This window comes from Harpia harpyja, chromosome 12, assembly GCF_026419915.1.
Source record: "Harpia harpyja isolate bHarHar1 chromosome 12, bHarHar1 primary haplotype, whole genome shotgun sequence".
In the NCBI taxonomy this organism is placed as follows: Eukaryota; Metazoa; Chordata; class Aves; order Accipitriformes; family Accipitridae; genus Harpia; species Harpia harpyja.
Genome location: NC_068951.1, coordinates 18,343,202 through 18,366,299, shown reverse-complemented (window position 1 = coordinate 18,366,299; position 23,098 = coordinate 18,343,202). Strand labels below are relative to the sequence as shown.

General features: G+C 39.5%; 3 protein-coding genes across 7 annotated transcripts in view; 1 reads left to right on the top strand and 2 right to left on the bottom strand.

The window, feature by feature from the left end:
• Positions 1–23,098, top strand: part of LIMS2 (LIM zinc finger domain containing 2) — a 37,301-nt gene that overhangs the window by 13,552 nt on the left and 651 nt on the right. For 2 of the 3 annotated variants that reach the window (XM_052804813.1, XM_052804811.1), the window contains exons 2-10: positions 1,455–1,614; positions 2,444–2,510; positions 2,823–2,943; positions 12,517–12,666; positions 13,535–13,685; positions 14,814–14,906; positions 15,790–15,838; positions 16,020–16,095; positions 16,898–20,911. In XM_052804813.1, coding sequence (XP_052660773.1) covers positions 1,455–1,614; positions 2,444–2,510; positions 2,823–2,943; positions 12,517–12,666; positions 13,535–13,685; positions 14,814–14,906; positions 15,790–15,838; positions 16,020–16,095; positions 16,898–17,045 — 1,015 coding nt within the window. In that variant the 3' untranslated portion in view covers positions 17,046–20,911. Of the gene's footprint in view, positions 1–1,454; positions 1,615–2,443; positions 2,511–2,822; positions 2,944–12,516; positions 12,667–13,534; positions 13,686–14,813; positions 14,907–15,789; positions 15,839–16,019; positions 16,096–16,897; positions 20,912–23,098 lie in introns of those variants that run through there. The other variant, XM_052804812.1, reaches the window with a different exon arrangement.
• GPR17 (G protein-coupled receptor 17) lies at positions 3,389–10,713 on the bottom strand. Its single transcript, XM_052804814.1, has 2 exons — positions 10,447–10,713; positions 3,389–6,167 (listed from the first exon to the last, which is right to left on the bottom strand). Exon 2 carries the CDS (start codon positions 6,128–6,130, stop codon positions 5,096–5,098), a length of 1,035 nt encoding a protein of 344 aa, XP_052660774.1. The 5' UTR covers positions 6,131–6,167; positions 10,447–10,713; the 3' UTR covers positions 3,389–5,095.
• The window catches only part of MYO7B (myosin VIIB), a 57,813-nt gene continuing 57,416 nt past the window's right edge, over positions 22,702–23,098 (bottom strand). For all 3 annotated transcript variants that reach the window (XM_052804797.1, XM_052804798.1, XM_052804799.1), the window contains one exon: positions 22,702–23,031. In XM_052804797.1, the coding sequence (XP_052660757.1) occupies positions 22,948–23,031 (84 nt within the window). In that variant the 3' untranslated portion in view covers positions 22,702–22,947. The remainder of the gene's footprint in view (positions 23,032–23,098) is intronic.

Sequence of the window (23,098 nt, the reverse complement as noted above, 5' to 3'; positions counted from 1 at the left end):
CCATAGGATATTTGTACAGGCTGCAGGTGTGGTACTTTTGGCTCAGCTGAGCCAGCTGAAGCACAGGGCTGGTTTTGTTGCCTCAGGAGTATGAGGCTGCTGCCTGCTTGTTCTAGTTGCGCTCAGAGCACAAAGCCCTGGAATACAAACAGTGGTGTGTTTTTGTAAGGGTGTCTTTGACCAGAGGAAAGAGAATCTTCTGCTACTGGGACATGCTTATTGAATTACTGTTCTCTATGAAGAGGTGTGGAAAGTAGCATGTCAGGTTGTAGAATAACGCTAATGATGGAAATTTAGTTCAAAGTAGCTTTGAATATAAAAAGAAAGAAAAAAAAAACTTTTAAACCAAGCCATCTTTCATTTTATGTATACGTTATGTGCTTCAGGAAAACTACTACACAAATATTTCAGATATTTTTAACACACTGGAAATGTTTTATACTGCCACCTGTAAAACTATCTTTCCAATCATAGAATTCAGAAGGTGCCCAGAAGGCATAAAATAGTTTTTCTATATCTAAAAGTGTAACAATATTGAATTTTTATATTATTGGATAGTCTGGTGGTTAAAAGAAAGATCGCATTGCAACAAAAATTGAGACTTTTTCTTTATAATTTTTCCTTCCCTGTTTAAACATGCAATATATGATTTTAAAACTGCATTCTGTTACTATATAGAGAACTTAGATTGCCATGATGGCAAATGTGAAAATTTTGTGAAAGAGTTTAGGGTCATTCCGCATTTTAGGGAAGACAGAGGAAACGTCCTTCACACGATTTGCGAGAGTGGCTTTGGGGGTTTTTTAACCTCACTTTCTGAGGAAATGAAGCTGATGTATTTGCCAAGCCAGCCAGAGAGACTTCTCTCTTCCCATACCTTTTTAACACTTTGACAGTTTCAACTAATGTGTCAGGAAGACAGAGCCATTGTATGCAATTATTTTCCAATGAAACTTGTGCACATAAGCTGCTGGGTAGAGGGGGAAATGCCCTGTTAATTCCTACAGTGAAGGGGAGACTGCAGTGGGATATCAGTGCTTATTACACATCAGAAAATCCTCAGAGGTGCACATCCTGAGACCAGAAATCCCAAGAAGTCAGGATCATTGTGTTTGCTGCTCTCTGAACTACTGGTTTATTTAAAATTGTGGACATTTGGTATGAGCTATTAGCAGGATGACATAATGGGGTGAAAGACTGGTGAAGCGGCCAAAAATATGCAATAGGTAAGTCTGCTACATGAGCTCATTTGGCCATGTGTGAGTTGCAAGAACGTTTTTTCTAACTGATGTCAGTGCTGAATTGACTCATTGGTCTTTTTTTTTCATGTAAAAGGGAGTTTAAAGCAGTGGAAGTGTTGTGTTCATAGATGTTGGGGAAACTTGGATGATATGATTTTAATCATGTGATTGGCTGTGACATTGCTCATGTTCTTACTCTTGTCTTTATTCCAGTAATATGTCCGATGCTCTCGCAAATGCAGTATGTGAACGCTGCCAGACTCGATTCGATCCTGCAGAGAGGATTGTAAACAGCAATGGGGAGCTCTATCATGAAAACTGCTTTGTCTGTGCTCAGTGTTTTCGTCAGTTCCCAGATGGACTTTTTTATGAGGTGAGGTCTCATACTGTGTGTAAGGGAAGAGAAATAGCTCCATTAAAATGCAAGGAATTAGGTGAAAATTCTGGCAGAAATACAAATTTCCATCTTCCTTGCATGTTTAATTTCTTAGCCCTAAACGGTTTCTTGCTATTTTTTTGAGGGGCTTCCAACTTAATTTTGGTTTTTTTGCTTCTCACGTACTCCTTGCTATACAACAGTAACAACAAAAACTGTGTGCTTGCTCTTTGGGTAAGAGGCATTTCAAAAAGAAAATGGAAAATGTTTCTTAATATTTCATTAGACATAAGTGAATTTTTATCTTTATTTTTAGACATTTTGTACCAAACTTTTCCAATTGGGCAACTGAAATTGGTGAACCCATTTAAAAATGAGGTTGAAATATTTTTACAGAATATGTGCGAGCACATATTTTGAATAACATGTTATTTTAAACATGCTGCATTCTTAATTTGCTGTGAGTTTTAGCCTCGTGTAGGAGTAGTTCTGAATTACATGAGCAAAAAAAACTGAAACAAAAATTAAATTAAAGCCAACTATAGGAAAAGGGCTTTGGACACTTCAAGATTTTTAATGTCTTCTAGCAGGATTGCTATTAATTTAACTGTTTGCTATGATTCACCATGAGGCTGAAGCTGTATCTGGATATTTCTTTAAGAAAAATCCTCAGGAGTTTAAAAACAGGTGAGCGGGGGGCTAGAACTGGAAAACTTGACTGACCTTGACTAGTTGTTCATTTCAATGGAAAATCATGCTGAACTATCAAGACATAAGAGTAGTTCAGTTATTCATGAGGGCTTCTTCTCTTTTGTTTTGTTCACAGTTTGAAGGTCGGAAGTACTGTGAGCATGACTTTCAGATGCTGTTTGCTCCTTGCTGTGGGGAATGTGGTAAGATGTGGTGCATGTCAACACTGTGGGGTAACAGCTACGGGGCTGTGCAAACCTCCCACCATTGCAGTGACATCCAGCCCTGGGCTGGGATTGTTGAGGTAATTTTAAGGAGCAGCAGCTTTGGACAGAAACAAAGCATGATACCAGCAGTGATTTGGGGGTATCCTGGTTGTGGGAATAATTGGGTTTTTTTCAAAGTTAGACTGTAATAGTTCTTGTGGAATTAAAGTGAAAGGATTATGAAGGGCAGTAGACTTTTGATAAGACTATTTTCTGCATGCATCTCAAGGTATTGCTTTCCTTTTGCAGGTGAGTTTATTATTGGGCGTGTTATCAAGGCAATGAACAATAACTGGCACCCAGAATGTTTTCGCTGTGAGCTCTGTGATGTAGCACTTGCTGACCTGGGTTTTGTGAAGAATGCTGGCAGGTAAGGTAGAGCAGGAGCTCTGAAAGTTTTATCAGTGTGTTATCAGTACAGTAGTGAGATGTTGGGAGTGGTCAGTTAGTTGTACACTGAGAGGTAAAGCTTGAAAAGGTACAGAAGAAGCTTTAATGAATAGCCTGTTAGGAGATGGGAAATGGAATGAAGAACAGTGTTCTTCATGCAGTGAAACATGTAGAAAGCAGAAACTCAGATTTTAGCTAGTGGATGGGTTCTGGAAAAGAAAGGGATTTCAGGCAAAAGGTTGAATAGCAAGGGAGAAAAAGGGATTATGTGATCCTGGGCAGGCTATTTATCAAGTAAGCTGCTGAGCAGGAAATCAAGATATAGCAAAAGGCCAAGAGAATAACATGAGGATTACAGCAGGTGATGCCCCTTGTCTTTGGAAATCATTCTTTTTATATACAGGAATATAAAAATGAGTCCTAAATATTGATTAATACATTTAATTAAGAAGTAAGAAATAAAAACATAAAAGAGAACTTGTACAAAAGCATACCATGATAAGAAAATAAAACAATCCAGCAGTTAGCAGTTTTGCACAATTCATAGTTAATTTCAGGCTTTCATATGTCTTGAGCAAAGCCTAGTAGTTTCCTAGAATTTATATTCTCACTAACTACATGGTGAAGAAGGGAAGGAAAGGTTATATACTTGTACCCTGTGCAGCAGGGAATCCTCTCAACTCACTCTTCCATCCTGCATGCAAATTCTGTGCCTTAGTTTTTGGAGTTGGGCATAACTGGTTTTCTTTTGACACCTAAGCTTGTTAGAATGGGCTGTTGTGATAGCCCCTAGGGTGTTTTGGGAAAGCAGTCAGGATTGAAGCAGTTCAAGCAAGATAAAGTATATTTGATTTCATAATTTGTGGACCAAATCTAAAATGGTAAGGAGCTCATTCCCAAAAGCATGGAAAAGGGATATGCATGTGTATGTATCTGTACATAAAAAATAAAATTTACCTGTCACGTGGTTTCATATAATATTTATCTCCATAGCACAGAAGCAGTCTTCTAGTAAATATTATTGGAAACTCTTGGGTTCTTTTTCCTCCTTCTTGTTATACCTGGTCTTCCCTAGTCTGCCTGTCATTTCCAGGCATATTCCACTGGATGCAATTTGTATCAGTGAGGATAGTTAAGATAATCCCTACTTTATCCATAGTGAAGGAACAGTCTTGCTAGATAAGTCACAAAAAAATAATTGCAAAACACCTCAAAGATAGGAATCTCTTCTGGACAAAGTAAACTTCACTTCTTCATATGCTTGCTTTTCTTCATTTTTGCAATTTGGGTTCTTATTTTTAAGATTCTGTATGTAGTAAAGATGAATGCTGTATTCGTAAGCAGCTGTTTTCCATTCTTTAATTTGAGGGTTACCAGGATATCTGATGTTTTGCAGGGAACTACATAAAAGAGGCAGTGTACTAAATGTTGTCCAACCTCTGTCTGCAGCTTTGAGACAATGGCAGAGGGCAGATAGAAAAGGTAGTGTGAAGTTTAGTGCTCATTTCTGGCTCTGAATTCTGGGAAGAAGTAAAAAAATTGTAAGTCCTTTCTTAATTCCAGTCCAGGTTGGGTGCATTGCAGCATTTTGGTCTTTTTTTCTTGCCACCATTTAGTACCAGTTTTCTGTCTACTATGTAGAAACGCTTTGAATTCAGAGACTTGAACAACATATGCAAGCATGCTGTCTTTTCATCAGGCAGGTCTATCTCAGGAGTGGATCTCTACTGCTGGCACAATATAAAATTTTAATGTGGGCTGTATGCATTGTGCAGAGGAAGACTCATTACTGAATGCTTTGGGAATTAAGTTCTTTTTTTTTTTTCTTAAAAAAAAAAAAGTCTGTTTAATAGCCTCTTTGCTCCCTTCCCTACTCCTAAGTGTTCAGCCCTCAGTTTTACATCTTGGAAATCAGTAGAACTGTACCTGTTTGCAGTTTCAGTAAGAGACAAGTACATATGATCTCTGTTGTTAGAGGGATTCTTGCTAATTGCAGCCCCATAAAAACAACATAACTTCCCTCCTCAGGATGAGTTTGGCTCTGGGTGGACTATCTTGCTGCATATTTGTGCTCTCAGCTGATCTTGGTAGAATAGAGCATTCTTAAGTTGAAGCAGTGACAAGAGTCATGTTCACAGCTCAGATTTAGCACTTAGTGAGCTTTCATTTGTCTTACCCTCATATGTTTGAGGCAACATTACAGTCTTTTTAACACAAAACAGATTGCACAAAGCCTCACGGAATTTCTCAGCTACAAAAAAATACATGACTGGGTCAAAGGCACCATTTAGACTCGTGAGGCAGGAAGTGATGCGGTTACTGAGGGCTAGAATACGCTGTGTTTCGCAGGAAGCTTGGGTCCCATTGTAATGGAGAATATAAATGTAGCGATTGACATGATAAGGTACAAAGCAAATCAGAAAGATCATCAGAACCATGATGATCATTTTGATAGCTTTTTCCTTCAGGTGTTTCTCAACTCTGTTCCCACTCTTTAGGCTTCGGATGATTAATAAGTAGCAAGTTACTGTAGTAACAAATGGGAAGGTGAATGCCACTGCTAAGGACGCAAGGGCATGACGTGATGCCTTTTCTCTGTAGAGCTGCAGGCAGACGGTTGTGTTTTTCATCTCGACTGTCTGCATGCTAAGCAGCAGAGGTGCCATTGCAACTCCAACTGTAACCCACAGAAAGGCACATGCCAAATGGGCATAAAGGGACCTGCGGAGCTTGATGGACTTCACAGGGTGCACAATGGCTAGGAAACGGTCAACGCTGATACACATGAGGAAGTAGATACTGGCATACATGTTGAGGTAAAAAAGGAAGCCAGTGAGTCTGCATGGCATCTCACCAAATGGCCAATGATTACCAGAAAAATGGTACACCAGCCGGGTAGGAAGTACGAGCACAAAGAACAGGTCAGCCACAGCAAGATGCATCAGGAAAATGTTGGCAGGTGTGCCTGACTTTTGGTCCCGGATGAAGAGCCAAAGAGCCAGGGCATTGCCAACAAAAGCCAGGATGAAGTCCAGGAAGTAGAAAGTGGCAAAAAGGATGTTCTCGAGGTGTGTCTCTTTGCCACATTGCTCTGATGTCTCCAAAGAGAAATTTGATTGATTTGAGCAATTAAAGAGTAAGCTTGAGGGATCTGCTGGGCCATTCATTTTTCACCACAGTTTTGAAGAAAAAAAACCCCCAAACCTGAAAGAATTGAGATAGTATATTACAAAAGAGCCTGGCTTTCTTTGTGAAGAAAAAAACCCAACAAACAAACCCAAAAATCCCACCCCAAAAAACACACATGATTTGCTAATATTGGTATTTAATATGAGAGGTCAGTCTGAGTTTAAACCCTTACATTAAAATTCTGAATGCCTCCTGCTCAGCTGGGTTTTCCAGGCCATTAATTCCTGTTGAAGGAATCACTATAAAGAGCTAGCTAGCTGATTATGAGCTTGTCTCCAACCGGTGCTGAGACCAGTTGAGTAACAAGAGTAGTGAAATGCTTATGTGTCTGGTTAATGAAAGAGCGGAAGTGGGTTCCGTATGTCTAGCTAGAAAGTATTTCCCATGTTTAATTTGAAAGCCTGATTCAGGACTGAAGAGCTGCTAATGAGTCAGCTTTTCTGAGCACAGGTGTCTGTTGTAAGGTGACCTAGCTTAGAATATCTGTCTTGTTCCTAGAAAAGGTGGAAGACAAGTCGGGTATTGTTGCTATTAAAAAAACCCCAGGGTTCCTTAAAGTCTTTGGGAATTATTTTAGTCTAAAGTCCTGTATTTAAGGCAAATGCATCTAGTTCTAATATAGGAGGAAACTTTTCAGATGGGTAGCAGCATCTCATTTGAACAGCAAAAAGCACTGAATTGACTCAGAAAAGATTATTAGTAAGGCCCATGCTGTTGGTTACTTGTTGAAGTGTCATCCTTCCCTGCAGCTTTCTTCTCCCTCAGAAGCCAAATTCCCACTGTAGCTTATCCAGGGCCTTTTCCAAGTAGCAGCTTAGTAAAACTGAGTTTAGCTTTGCCAGTCTCTCTGTTGTCTGCAGGGTCCTGAACAACATCAACAAAATGTGATAAGATTTTCTGGGTGTCTACCCATGGCTTTTTATACATTTCTCATCTGTGGGTATAGGTGGTAGGGAAGTGCAGGCAGTCTGAGTTTCCAGCATTGTCTCTGTTTCTGGAATTCCTCAGAGGTGTTACAGTATGTGCAGCAGTACATCCATTGTGCTCACCATTGCATTTTGTACTGATTGATCATTTCTCCATAATATTCAATACATCTTTAAATACATCCATTTTCCTCTACTGAGATTAAAATTTTAAGGTGGTTGCTGACATTGTTAGACAAAATTTTTAGTCTCGGGCAGAAGCTATGCTATATGCTGATGTCTTACATCATTAGACAGTTGATACAAGGCATTACGCAATGCATCCAGCTTCCCAACAGAACTGGTTATTCAGATGTCTAAGAATATTGGTGGCTAATCGAGAAACTGAAATGGGATTAAGAACAGACTAATATATTGGAAAATGTAAACAAAATTCCAAGGTAATTACCATCTTTTGTTTGGCTGCTGTCACTTTCAGGTGGACAGAAAACTACAGTAGCTAAGAGATTAATATGCTGGACCACTTCTGTTTAGTCACAGTTGAAGACACAAAAGTCAACAGAAGGGAGACTGAATGAAATTCAGAAACTGAAATTTCTTCATATGACCACAGAGGGACCTTCTTACTCCATGCACTGCCTAGATACCCTGCATGTTTATGGCACAAAAAAGACTCCAGGTTTGAGTATGGGTACTCACTGCCTACTGCCAGCTGCAGCTTCTAGCTGTAGTCCTAGAGATGGCAGCAAATTGTTATCTTGGAATTACTGGAAGTGCATGTGCAAGGAAAACTCTACAGCCCTTTTTTCCAAGGGACATTTTATCTATAAAAATACATGTGAAATCTTGCTTTCATGTACACAAGGAAAGTTCCCTGTTGCAGTTTTCCATGTGAATTTCCTGGGTTTGCAGAGGAGCCTGCAATTTTTGTTTCTAGTGTTTATTTGTCCCTTACAAAGTAAAGCCTGCAAGTATTTTTGAACACAAGATTTTGAAGTTTGTATATGATAGTACTGTTGAATGCTTAAATTCTTGTCCTCCCTGGACTGAATTAGCTTAAATACATATTATTCTGTTGCATACCAAAGGAGAAACATGATGAGACAATGCCTTTTTACTGGGTGTTAATTTACAATGGTACCTATCACCTGATGTTCTGGCTATGTAGCCTTTTTTTGTGTCAGGCACTTTGTTTAAATATGCTTTTAATCTGCGAAAAATGTAATCAGGTCATCTTTATATACACACCTGTCAGTGATTGGGTGGTCTGATAGCTAAGCATTACTCTATACATGGTTATGACACCACTGTGAAAGCAGTAAATGCTTGCTTGGACCAGCTGAAAAGGCAGAAGTAAGGACTGTCTAAAGGAAGAGATAGGGATGTCTCTTGTCTGAATGATAATGATTTAAATCAGTTCAGGAAGCAAAGCAGTGAGCAGACTTACTCCCTGTTTACAAGCTAAATACCAGGGGTTTAGCAGCATGATACATTGAACTGATTCTGTTTGAGCTGATTTCGTAAGGAGGATCTTTGGGATTCAGATTCAGCTTGAGTGTCAGTGCCAGACTTGGAAGAGCCAAGACTTAAAAGTTGAGAGTTTTGTCCTCACTGATGGCAGCATTGAGTCTGCCATTGATTTCTATCTGGACATGCTTTCACTGCAAAATACTGTGGGGTGGAGTAGAAAGGAGAATGTCAGAGCTATCTAGAAGCCCAGTATGTCAGTGTCAGGAAGGGAGAGGCTTAGAACTAATGATAAAATTGAAATAGATTCAGTCTTTTCAAATTAGTGCCTTCATAGGAGAGCTGCTGTTACCTAATTTACTTTTTAGAGCAAGGTGAAGGGAGGTATTTTTCATTGCCTGGTCAGAAATCAGAAAAGGGAAGTGGGCCTCTTTCTAATTTTGCTTAGGTTTTAAATTAGAAGGGCATATTAATCAAGTTTTTTATTTTTTTTTACAATTCTGTTTGTTGACGTGAAAATTGTGGTGTAGCACTTGAGTAGGTTAGGAGAAAAGTTGACATGTCGATAGATTTAATTGTTGAGCTTATTTTTAGAATCAATATGTTTTCAACAAAATGCTACAACTTTACAAAAGTAATAGTTCTTTGACAGTGTGTTCTGTAGACAGTGTGGAAAGCCCTCTGCTGTTATTTACAGTTCCACTTCTATTTTGCCTGGGTTTATCCTATCAGTTTAAAATAAATGTGTTTAATTTTTAATTTTTTCTTTCTTTTTGGTTTGTGATGCTTACAAAAAAAGCACTCAAAGTCCTAGAAAGCTTGTTGTACCAGTCTGTATGAATGCTAAGAGCAAAATGGAAACCTTCCCAAATTACCTAGAATGTGTAGTTTCTGCTAAGCTATATGGTGCAAGAGGCTTTGACTCCACAGACAGAAAACTCCTCTAGGAGTCTGGCTCATTGTCCAATAATTTCCGCTTGGATTGTATTCTTGGTGTTGTGTGAATATTTAGTGATTTACGTATTGCTAAACAGAGCACTGTTCTGGAACGAGCCATTATCCCAGGCCTCCCAGGGCTGAGCTGTAATGGGGATGTCACTGCTCATTTGAAATGCATGCACACTGACCGTATTTTATGCCCTGTTTCTCTTCTGCTTAGAAACAAGCAAAGTAACAATCCACAAGGCTGTCAGTATAGACACAACCTCATTACTCTTTCAGCAGATACTATATCTATCATTAATGAAACGACTAATAAGCAGAGGAAATATTTAGCTCATCATAAGTTAGTTACCTGGCTAGTTTGGAGCTTTTGTTATAATGCCCACTGCAGATAAATTTGAGCTATATGTTAGGGTTTGTAGTGGATATTAGAAATTCCTGGTTTTGCTCTCAGCTAGAGCAGTTTCTGGTTTGGGATTATGATTGTTTGTAGGTTTTTATGATTATGGTTGTAGTGTCTTGTGAAACGGGAGTGTCTCCTATCTTTCACTGAAAGTAGTCTTCATTAGAAATAGTCCACTTCTGACTGAAGTTATTCTCCTGAAAACCACTCCCTGCTGAGCCTCCCACCTTTCAGCTGAAATACTTGTTTCTTGTGAGCATCAAAGCAGTGTCAGAGAGCGCTGACATCCCATACAACTGTCAGTTTTCCTGACACAAATGGACATACATTAGGTACAGAAATTTTAAAACTTTCATGTTTTGGAGGAGTGATGTAAAGAAGAGTGAGGAAATTATTCTTTGAAGTTCAAAAAATGCTGCCTGTTCTTAGTTTCAAACATTTCCATTATATTCATCCACCTCTGCATGTGTGTCTGTCCACCTCACTGACACCAGCTAAAACTAATGCCCTTAGGAAAGCTCCTTCATTATTCTGCTAACAGAAGTTTGTCTCTTACCTCTTTACAGTGCAGTCCTATGGGTGAAGTATGGGGTCCTTTTGGGGAAAATCTCAAGGAACTCCTTCTGATGACAGCAAACCAAATAGAAGCAGCAATGGTGAAAACAAGATGATCCAAAAAGAGCACACAGTTGCAGAGTTGCTGAGGGTGGAGAGGGGAGCCCCTCTATATAGTGTCCTTCTAGCTCTGATAACGCATTATCAGCTCAGTCACACAACAGAGCAGGAGAGAGGACACCCCAGCACTGAAGACCAGTCTTCATCCCAGCTGAGCTCTTGGCACTGGGGTTGCTGCTGCTGTTATAGATATGAATATACTGTATGAATATTCCAGTGTTCATGGTGCTTACTGAAGGCTGCTACTGAACTCCCAGCCGTGAACACAGACTTCTTGGAGTCCCCTGATTATTTTAGGAGGGTGGAGAGAAGCATTGTTTGGGGGAAGTCTGGTATTAATAGACACAACAGGACATTTCAGAATGGGATAATTCCATAATGGTGGGAGTGGGGAGGGGGAGAGGAAGAGGGGCGGCTGCTATGGTAACAGCTTAGCCTGTCCAACACTTCCCTTTGCTTGCAATAGAGGAGGGTCTATGGGACAGCAGAGAGGGTTTGTGAGTGGGGAGGGGTTGATAATGGTTTATCAGTGCAAATGGCTGAAGGCATCTTATTCAGCTGAATGAGAGGGGTCTCTTTCAGGACATTTGCTTCAGGGTCCCTATGTCCTGCCCATATAATTACTCTGCATTTGACAGTGCCGAATAAAATTGATGCCTTTATGCTGAGATGAGCACAGCTGCATGTTTCATTATAATGGGGTGCTGTCTGATTTTTCTGGACCCCGTCTGGGCAGATAGTTCTAGCCCTGGAGAGAGACACTTGCTGACAGTAGGACTCAGATTTGAAGAGAATAATAATGATACTTAGCACTTAGACAGACGCCTGCCAGCTGAGGGTCATAAATGTTTGAGGTCTCACAACAACATCTGTGTTGTATTCTTATCCCCATTTTACAGATCTAAGGGTAAGTGATTCATCACAGCAGAATTTTGGAAGAGGCCCTGCAAAGAACCCACTACTTCAGCCATAAATCTACCCTTTCCATTTGAACTTTTCCTTTCGTCTGCTGTCTTTTGAGAATGACCTGTAAATCTCAGCAAGTGTTTCACATAGTGATATAGTGAAAGGAATTAAGCAGGCTTGTCTGTTTTGTGACAAAGAAACCCACAGCAGTCATTCCTCTGTCATTTTTGTTTTATCGTAAATTCTTCCTAGCCTGCAGCATTGCAGCTAGAGGGGTGGCTAACAGGCAAATAAACTGAACAGCTTCTCCTCCGAACTCCTAAATAGTGGGATAGAACTGGTGGATTCCATCAGCCTTTACAGAAGTTTTTTATGCCTTTGCCCAGGCTTTTCTACCAGAAATTCGGCTTATCTACCTGTTTAGGACTGTACTTGTAATATGTGATAGGAACACAGTTACATTTACCACATAAAAGTGCAAAATTGCATAGTTCTTTATCTTCCTTAACTTGGGACTAGAAGGAATTTTTAGGCAGAAGAGCTAGTATTCAATGGTCTCTTGTTTCTCCTAGCTATTGAAGACTAAGTAATCTAGCCATGGTAAAGGCATTTGAGCAATGTGCTTTGGTTTAATATTTTTTATTCTCTCTCCTCAACTCCCTCCCAGTGCTGTAACGCCTCTGTTATGGATCCCGTAGTTAGTAATAGAGAGAGGGTGTTGCCACCTTTCCTTGCCCACCTCTCAAAAAGGATCTACAAGAACTGAAAAGGGTACCTAGAATGACAGGGTGATATCCCTGATGGGATATAAATCAGTGAATGTTGGAGGAGTATTCTAAGGAAATACAACTCTGTGACTGCTCTATCCACATATTCTTTTCTGTGCAACTGGTGTGAAAGACGGGATATTAAACTAAATTATGTTTAGTTTGACCTTGGAAGGCACTTACTCTGTTACATAAAGTACATCCTACAGCATGCACTGTACATTGTTTTAGGAGAAAGAGTTTCTTAGTATTTTCTTTTCTTTACTTTGTTCAACCAGGCATCTGTGCAGGCCATGCCATAACCGTGAAAAAGCCAAGGGACTGGGAAAATACATCTGTCAGAAGTGCCACTTGATAATTGATGAGCAGCCTCTGATGTTTAGGAATGATTCCTACCACCCAGATCACTTCAACTGCACCCACTGTGGGTATGTTCTCATATTCTAAACTCTGACAAAAGAGGAGAGAGACAAACAGTATGGTCAGCAGCACAGTCCTTTCCAAGGCCTAAACTTTGCTGCCTTCACATTGTTGAACAAACAGAAATTGTGTGAGGAGAAATCGAAAGAAATTTGGAAAGCCTACAGGAACTTCAGTTTTATTTTGCCATTCAATGTTCTTTTATGCTAAACCTGAATGATGCTATTTTATACTGAAAATGAAAATAGTTCCTTGGTATGAACTTACCTGAAAGGCTATGTGCAGATTACAATAATAGTGTTTTCCAAAGACAGCTGTTGCCAGGCTATTCAAGATAGTTTCACTTTGCATTCCTGGATAGAAAAAATGATGACTTGGTGAGCTGTGTCAGTCTTCTGGCACAGTCCATTACTGTGCTGATACCTGTCTGACCTGAATTACTTAGCATGAAGGCAGTATAATTGGAGCACAGTACTGCCTTAGAATGGGTAATGGTGCTGAAGAATAAAGTAAATGGCTCAGGGCTGAGCACAACTAGGATGGTCCTTGTACCTGAGCTCTCACATTCAAAGATAGCTTGAGTCTTTGCACAACGCTGCATTGTTCCATGTAAGTGCACCTCATATTTCTGCCAGAGTATCTAGCTGAAGACGTGATATTCCATGTATGTTCTCGTCTGGCAAACTGAGAAAGCAATTTTAGAAAGATGAGTTGATAATAACTGTATTTCACTAGCTTAATTTAATGACTCTGCATTTGTAGCATGAATGTTGCCAAAGTATGTTACCTGTCAAGTTTAGTCTTCCAAAACTTCATCTTGGGCATTAAAGAGCTTCACTTGGTGTTCTTACTTCAGGGACATGTTTGTGTTTTCAGGAAGGAGCTGACTGCTGAAGCCCGGGAACTGAAGGGAGAATTGTATTGCCTGCCCTGCCATGACAAGATGGGAATCCCCATCTGTGGAGCCTGCCGCAGGCCCATTGAGGGACGAGTGGTCAATGCTCTGGGAAAGCAATGGCATGTTGAGGTGGGGCATCTCTGAATCTGAAACTTCCTTCAGGAGCCATTTGGGAAGAGGACTAGTGCTAGTTGGAGGCTGTAGACATTTACGTGATCTGTAATATATGAATTCAGACAAAAAACAATTGCTTATGTTTCAGGTTGTCTTCACCCTATGTGAGTGAATGAGTACAGCAGGGTCATCAGGGTTGCCTAAGCAAGCTATGCTTTCACAACAGTAATAACCTTAATTTTAAAATGCCTGAGTTGCATTGTAAAGATTCTTGCAGAATATGGTTCACTGAACAGCATTTACTTACTAATAAATTTACGTATTTACTATGATGTACTTAGATATATCCTCTCCAACCCCAGTTAACAGGTTCATAACAGTGTTAGAATTTGTAATGTAGGCAGAGCCAGTGCAATTCTTGCTTTTTAAGCCTTTTCAGCTCATTGTTTCTATAACTTTCAGCTGAGGTGTCACAGCTTGCTCTGAAGTTTTCTAGTGATTTATGTTTTTAGCAATTTAAGCCTCCTAGGGCTTGAACTGAGAGAGATGATGCTGCTCATTTGAAGTGCATTCATGCCAACCATGTTTTAGGTTTCTGTTTCTCTTCTCTGAAACAAACAAGACAATAGTCCAAAAGTCTATCAGTATAGACACAAGATGATTGCCCTTTCAGTAGGTCTTCTCCCTATCTTTAATACAATTCTTAATTACTACAATAGACTAAATATTTCCTCTTTTCTTTTACTTCCATAAAGATTTTCCTGTCTGAGTTTCATTAAAGCATTAAGGGGTAACAATTTTAAACTGAAAGAGGGTAGATTTAGATGAGGTATTAGGAACAAATTCTCTACTGTGAGGGTGGTGAGGCGCTGGAACAGGTTGCCAAAAGATGTTGTGGATGCCCCCTCCCTGGAAGTGTTCAAGGCCAGGCTGGGTGGGGCTTTGAGCAACCTGGTCTAGTGGAAGGTGTCCCTGCCCCTGGCAGAGGTGTTGGAACTAGATGATCTTTAAGGTCTCTTCCAACCCAAACCATTCTATGATTAAGTGTCTCGTACTGAGCCATGATTTGTAGCCATGCAAGTTTTTCCCTAGTGATGGAAAAGTCTCTTTGCCTGTCATTGAATGTCTTTTTTTCTTTTACAGCATTTTGTTTGTGCCAAATGTGAGAAGCCATTCTTGGGGCACCGACACTATGAGAAAAAAGGGCTGGCTTATTGTGAAACTCACTATAACCAGGTAAATTCTGCCATCTGTACTGTAGGTACTTGCTCGGACTGGCAAATGTTTTTTTTGCATTTTACATACACAAAGCTATGCAGATTTTGCATAATCTGAATTTGTAGAGGCAATGCAATATTAAGAAATTAGTGAGACTTAACAGAAAAAATAGTTTTTCTTGGTAGATGTAAAAAGTGATGCTGAGAACAGAATAGAAATGTCTTGGGGATACTGATTTTCCTTTGTGCCATTGACAGAAAAAAAACACTGACTGTGGGTTGTGATTAAAATCCCTGTAATTCTACTCCAAAACTATTTGTGTGGACTTCGATAATTACTTGCTTCCATGGGCCCAAGATAAATGTTACACTGTCTAAAACATAAGAAAAGTATGTTTCAAAACCTAATCAAAACCTGTTTTTTCTGTATGACTCTACTGAACAGCTATGAGTTTGGTATTTTCTTCTATCAGGTAAATTAGTCTCTTTCTTTCATAAGAGAGAAGTGTTACTGTTTTGAAAGTAGCTCTAGGTTTCATTTTTACATTTATGGTTAAGCATCAAGAGATATTTGTCTACAATAAGCATCATACTCTACTGATCTTCTTTTCTCCAAATTGCCACATGTACAGGACTTTAAGATCACATAACAGTGGTAGAGTGTGAGGCGTCAACAAAAAAGGTTTTGTAGTATTTACTGGTATGAGATCCGAAGGAACATAGACTATTTGGCAAGTGTATGAGAAGTTATTCAGAAGATTTAAATTGGTACATTTGGGGGCTACTGCAATGTCTGGGAATTCTTTGATTGTTAGGATTTAATGTTCACACCAGCTGTGTAATTTGGGGAGCATGAGTAGTCAGTAACATGAGTTCCTGTTCTTATTTCTTTTGCTGTGCAGCTCTTTGGAGATGTCTGCTACAACTGCAGCCATGTGATAGAGGGAGATGGTAAGATTTGTTCTCTCCTTTGGTTGCTGTCCTTGTTCCATTTGTTAGTGCAGCTGTTGCAGTCCCACAGCTGCAAGGCACCAGTGTTTCTTTTCACATCTGGCCTCATTTGAATTTGGATACTAATCTGAATTCAAATAATCCAGTAGTTTCCTCTTATTTTGTGCTTTTGGTTTTGCAGTGGTATCGGCTCTTAATAAGGCCTGGTGTGTGAATTGCTTCTCCTGCTCCACCTGCAACATCAAGCTTACTCTGAAGTAAGTCAGTGTTTATATTTGGACCATATGAGACATTTGCCCCTAAGGCAGAGTATCAGCTTGGGGGAGCCATGAGCCAGTGCCTCTCTGATCTCTGTGGGAGCAGGTGCTTATAATTCCACTGATTTCAGAACTAAAAGGGAGCTGGGACTCAGCATCCTCTCTAATTTATTTTGCTTCATTAACCTATTCTGTAAGAAGGTTGGGTAAGGGGAGAACTCATTCAGCAGTACAGAGGGAAGGCTCTAAACTTCGAGTAACTGCCTGTCCTGAAACACCTGCAGCCTCCATGTCTCCTTAGTCTGGATGCTTCCCTCAATGACAGTATTTGCAATTGCATAGATTATTTTGAAAGAAAATCTTATGCTAGTTATCTCAAATATGTATAAGAGGGTACAGAAAACAAAGCAATCCTACATTTTTCCTTTCTGGGGTTCAAAACCTTATCCTACCATGCTGGGTTGGCCCCACTGGCCTTGTGTATGAAGGAGCTTTAATTCATCACAAAGAGGACCTTTGAAGTGACACTTCCATTCTACGATAACAACATTATTATTCTAGACTGTTACATACAAATATATAGCAAAATATTGCTCCTTATTTAACTAGGAATACTAAAGACCCTAGTTCCCTGGTAAGAACCCAGTCTCTGTACTTACATGACCAGACGAGGAAGTGAGTTGTTTTATACATGCAGTAGAACACAAACAACAGCATTTACGTAGATACACGGAGACTTGATTTAGTGAAGCATATAGTTTGCCAATACCATTTTAATAGCCCATTGTTCTTTGTGTTAAAGGAATAAGTTTGTGGAGTTTGACATGAAGCCTGTATGCAAGAAGTGCTATGAGAAATTCCCTCTGGAGCTGAAGAAACGCCTGAAGAAGTTGTCAGAGCTGGCATCCAAGAAGGCACATCCCAAAGCTCTGGATTTAAACTCTGCTTAAACAGGTCTGTCAGTCTACTGACTGCACTCTTACAGGCACAAGCTGCTGCTCACAGCAGCTGTTGATTACAGAGGCAATTACTAAGAACAAGTGAAACCAAAGATAAGTAGTACCTTCCTGTGCTTCTGGTAATGTAGCTTGCATCTTGACTATCCCTTTTCTCAAGCAACTGTCTATTAACACTGGCAGAAAGAGAAATATGATTTCTGCTTGAGCAGTTTACAGTCTGGTTATTAATTTGCTAATAACAACTTATTCTGCCTTTGTGGAATTGTACACAGTCTTTCCTTCCTCAATTGAACTGTAGTTCTCTCTCCATTCCTCTATATTCTGAGGAATTTGGAAACAGTGGTTGAGTGTAGGGGTGGAAGAAATGTGTGATTTGCTCTTTTTCAGTTAAAGTATAAAAATTTCTCTTCTTACCCTAGGTGAAGACATTTTTAATTTTTTTAATATATAGGCAGATACTCTGAAAGCTGTCACTCTTTGCTACGTGCAAAATGTTCTGGTCTTTCTCCAGATTCCTACTGAGCGCATATGGATGCTCTAAGGTCCTTCTGGTTTGCAGGTTTACTGGGAAAGCCCAGGAACCAATACGTATGGCATCTGCACTGCCCACTTGTCTGGCATAGGTCCAATGTTAAGACAGCTGAAGAAGTTTGCTTTGCTGCTTCCCTGTTCAATACTAAGGAGATTTCAACTGTCAAGGCCATGTCAGCCTCTTCAGAATACTTGGGCTCTCCTTAAGGAGGAGGTGGCTATGGGAAATGAAAGATTTTGTTAGAAACTGACACTATAATTTTCTCAGTTTGTTCTCTACTACTACATAGGTACTAGAGCTTCTAGTGGTCAACACAAACCATGTCCTATTCACTGGCATAGCTGACGTTTCTTGAGGCAATGTGGCTGGACCCTTGATTATTCTTTTGTATGATGAAATCAAATTGATAATATGGTCCCAATTTAAGTCCTTCAGTTTCCCCATCCTCACTTTATTTGAAAGATGAGTATATGCTTGTTGGTCACACTCCAGATAGCCCAATTACATGAATGGGTTTCTAATATTTACAGTTTGTAGCAAATGTGGTCTTATGCAGAAAAAACCCAGGAAGTATTTTTCTTAAAATTTTCACCCAAATAAGAGTTTCCCATCACCTGTCTTCTTAAGACTTGAGTGTACTTAAAGAGAGGACCTCAGACATGAATCTCTACATCTTAAGCATATAGTTCTGCTCTGTAGTTTTGCCTGTCACTGGTGAAGTTTCACTGGTCCTACTGTCTCTGCTAGTACAACCCAAGGAATTTACTGGTTTTGAACATTCTTCATATTTCTTTAGGGGTGAGCCATCAGCACTGCTGTTCCTGAATCCACCTGTGTGTTGTATAATCATGGTGAGCTTCTGAGACCTCTGGAGGTGTCCCGCATAGTTTCTTGTGCTGAACTAAGCTCAGCAGCCTGAAAATCCCTTTCCATGAATAGTTGGAGACTGTGCCTGTCCTTTTGCGAGGTAGACAGGATGAAAGGCACTGGAGGACTGCTGTTCCTTGCATGATTTAAATCTTCCAAAAAGTGGCTAGTTTAGTAGGTCAAATGAACACAGCAGTTGGGCCTAGACACCACCCTGCAGCCCCAGGTGAATTAGCTAGCAAGAAGTTAAAGCTTTCTCACTTGTATATGTGAGCGGCAACTGGATTGGGGCAATAACCTGCCTTAAAATTGTCCTCACTACCATCACACTCTGCTCAGAATAGATCTAAGCAAGATAATAGGTGAATCATTGGTAGCTGTTAACACACTTGCTGTAGCTAGTACCCATGAAACTGCACCAGTGATATTACAGAAGTGGTGGGAAATCCTGGTTAAGTGTGTGCAGATAAGAATCCCACATGCGAGACCATCTCTTAGATACTTACTGGCTTTGCTAATTCAGTTTTCTTCAAGCTGCTTTGCTTTTTGTTGCTGTAAGTTACCATAAACTTTTAACTGGGATATACTGCATGCACTGTAACACTGATGAGGGGATAGGCCTAATTTTAACAGTAGAACTCTTCCGTCTTCTTCTGACCAATATGCACTGTAGATTACAGTAATAGTAGCTGCTTTTGTCACTGCTTTAGGAGAACACGTGGCTAGGCACTGTTCTCTCACCAGCCTTTAAATGGTCTTTCAGTTAAGGGCACAAAGAGCAGCATGTCTTTTGGTGCAGCAGTATGTGGCCACTGCAAAAACCAGTCTTGTAAGCCTATTCTGTGGAATTTTTTTCACAGCATAAAACACAAGAACTACTCATCTAGGTGCAGTTCAGTATGTTATGCAGATTATTCTCAGCATAAAGCATTCAGGTCTGTTCCTATAATCTTAGTCACAGGCCAGATCTAATGCTAAATCTGAGTAGCTGTGTATCTGCAGCCTCCTGAGAAGATGGTGGAGGAACACACAGCTGCATAGCTACTGGTAAATATGGAAAGACTGTAACTAGCAGGCAGTAGGTAATATGCTTTCAGTGGCCACTCTCAAGTTCAGCAATGGAAAATGCATGTATGTAGAGGTGAATGGAATTACTTTTGTACTGCAAGTAGAGATTTAGTGTGTGCTCTCACTTTGTCTTATGTTAGAAATTCAGTAGACCTAGTAAACTTCAGTGTTCAAAGGACAATTGATATCATTCTCTCTGATAAGTTGTTCAGTTCTCTAGGATTTGGATTATGTCCTTATCTTCAGAGCATTTCCCAAAACTGCGAGAGGGGAGGTGGGGGGGGGAATCATCATAATCTCTGATCTCTATATTAGCGGAGGGTGATGTTTTCTTAGTATCTCTTAAATTACTATTTTTTCACAATTATTTTTCTTATACTCCTGCTGCCCATAGCCTGCAATGTGCAGAGTTACAGCAGTGAATAATACTGATATACCTTCTGTGGAACAGTGGAATTGAAGGAGTAGGAGAAAGAACTATAAATAGTTTAAATAAATGCATCTTCCTCTACTTCTTTGAGTCCACTTTTTAAAAACTAAGTAGAATATAATGCAGACTTACGAATTCTCCTTAGTGTGTTGATAGGCTGACAGGTTGGGTTTTGTTTTTTGTTTTTTTTTTTTAATAAAGTCAAGGTCTCAGTCAGAAATAAGCTGCATGCTTTTTTCCATTGCTGTAAATAGACATGCTGGCCGAATTCATCCTAGGTATTACACCACTGGAGAGTATAGATTTATATCAAGGTTGAACTTGGCTCAGAAGTCTACACTTCCTAAAAGCTGTTGTCTCATTATATACATTTATAGTTTACATTTATATTTATACGTACTGATTTAAAATCACTAATATTCACTGAGTACACTTGAAAATGGTTTTGCTTTTAGAAACCACAGTATGTGAAGCTTGTTTGTATTCAAAGGGTATGTTAAACACTTGCAATCTTTATAGCAACCTAATGTCCTCTCTAGGGTTTGCATCCTGGTCTTTATTTTTACAGCAGTCTGTGCAATGTAGGCAAATATTGTTCAACCTTCTGTACAGAGAGTTTCTAGATGTTGCATGTTTTGTATTAGATGATGTGACTGACACTTTTTTAAGAAGTGGTTGGATGGTGAAGGAATAGATTGCAGGCAAACATGTAATAAACACGGTTGTACTAGTCTGTAAAGCACTATTAAGTGCTGAGGATGGTATAGACTGAGTAAAAGAATTAGCAGCTACTTGCCTTGGTTCAGGCCTTGATGAGCAGTGTGGATTCTGTACCATGTGGAACTCTCATTTTATCACAGATTGCTTGTGCTAACCAAAACATGTGATCATGGATTGAAATGTTGTAATACTGTACTTTTTTATGTTTCTGTAATAAAGTTAACTGTAATACATTTTAAATCTTCACAGAAAAAACAAATGTAAAAAGGTTGTATATTGTACAGTAAAAAAAAAAAAAAAAATTACATTTGCCATGCTGAGCCAGAGAGCATTATGCACTCTGAGGAACTCTGGGGATTGCCCAAATCTGCTGCAGTGTCATGATGAATTCACATTTTGGACCTGTGCTGCTTCCGTGGTGCTATGTTGGTTGATAAGGATGTGCAGAAGGGGGTATCATCCTTTTAGAGGCTGTGCTGTACAAATTGTGAAATTGTGTTGTGAATATAACAAGTAGATGGGATGTTGTGATCATTTACACGCTGCAGTGGATGTTTGATAGGTTTAGGTTACATGGATCTAGAGTGAATATTCAATCTTCTTGTTAAAAAAGACAGTGTGGTTGATTTTCTGCAGTGTTTATTTAAAAACCAGAAACAATACAGTTTGACTGCAAAATTTCTTTTTGTACAGGTGAAGTATTGAATGCTTCTTACTTATAGCCAGTTAGATCAGACATAGGATGACAAAACAACTCAAAGTCATGTCTCAAATGTTTCCATTGCCAGCAATGGACATTGCAGCAGGAATATCTAATTGCATGCAAAAGGATCAACTATTCTGACAAGTGTGGCACTCATTTAGATGCACAAAGAGAGTGGGGGTCTTCCCTGCCACCCATGTACAAAATTCCCATTAGTGTTTGAATTTCACAAACACACATCTGAGGGAACAAGAGAACCATTGTGCATACATTGGCAAATTTGAGAGATCTAGCAGAGCTGCTTTTCCAGCACTGCCAGATCGTGTCTCAAGGAACTTGGTGTGAATGCTTTAAGACGTGTCCATGTTTCACTGTGAGCAAGGGAGGGCTCGTCATTGAGGAAGGACTACTTGTTCTCTGATGGGGTAAGCACCTAAGCTTACTACCACCACAGTGCATATATTCTTTACGCACTCTGAGCACACCCTGCTTCCCATAGGACTAAAGTTGTGTGTTTACAAAGGTCTGAGGGATGAACAAGTGCTGAATCAAATTTTACCACTCAAAGTGCCTGCTAAACAGGAAATAGAAATGATCAGGAGAAATTAAAGCTATTATTTTTGTCTCATGAACAAATGTCTGCATAACTCCAAGCTGAGAACATTTTTATAGAGCAGAAAAGTCTCTTTTCAACAGATGTCTGTTACACTGAGTTCTTCAATTCTGATTTGCACTGAATAGCACATCTATAACTTGAAATAGGAGCAACTGAGTAAAAGTAATGGACCCAAAATCCAGACTCATTTCAGAGTTTGTTTATGCTTATTAGAAACTGCATAGTAGAAAGCAGTGGTTAGTTTCAAGTGCATTATAAAATGTGGAAGAAAGAACACTATTTAATTTAACCAAGGCAATGGTAAACCAGTGGACAGCCTGCTAATTTAGCAGCACACAGGAATGACAGTTATATTCTGATAGTAACTGGCTGTCATAGTCTACTGTAACTTGCAGCACGTAACCTAGTGATAAAAGGATGAAACCCAGCATCTCACCTTTCAAGGTGTCCAGTTATCCTACTACTAAAGGGCATTTCTCCACTCCTAGAATTTCCAATAGGAGGAAAAAAATAACATTACCTTTGTTTGCAAAGACTCAATGAGTTTATGCATTTGGTAAAAGCATATACAACAAGGGGACATTTCCTTTCCAAAAGGAAGACAGCTGTTAATGTGTGTCTCTCTTTAAGAACAGAGGAGAGTTAGAGTATCAGAAGAGACTCTCATATTAGGTTCCTCTGTCCCCATATTACATTAAAATCCAGCTAAACTTTCTCTAAATCCAAAATCTGAATGGAATTGTTATACTACATCTAAGACAGACAAGCGTTACAGATATTTGAAAGCACACGCTCACTTGAACTTCTCTTGTGGTAATATTTCAGCAACACAGTTCATTCAGTGTGTGATCAGAAGACTGATCATCAAGATTAGTATTTTTTAAAAGGCATTTCTTCTGGGAGATGAAATTACAGGTAGTTTGGCACAGGTATAGGTCATGGGTTCTATTTCTGCTCTCAGGCTGGGAGGTTCTTCTGCTTGTTTACAGCATTCATTAGCAGGCGTACATAGGATGTTAACAGGTCATCCATTTTGTAACCCTGTCAGAAAAGAAAAAAGCCTTAAGTCTCTCAAAGAACTCCAGAAGCAAAAATAACTATAATTTCC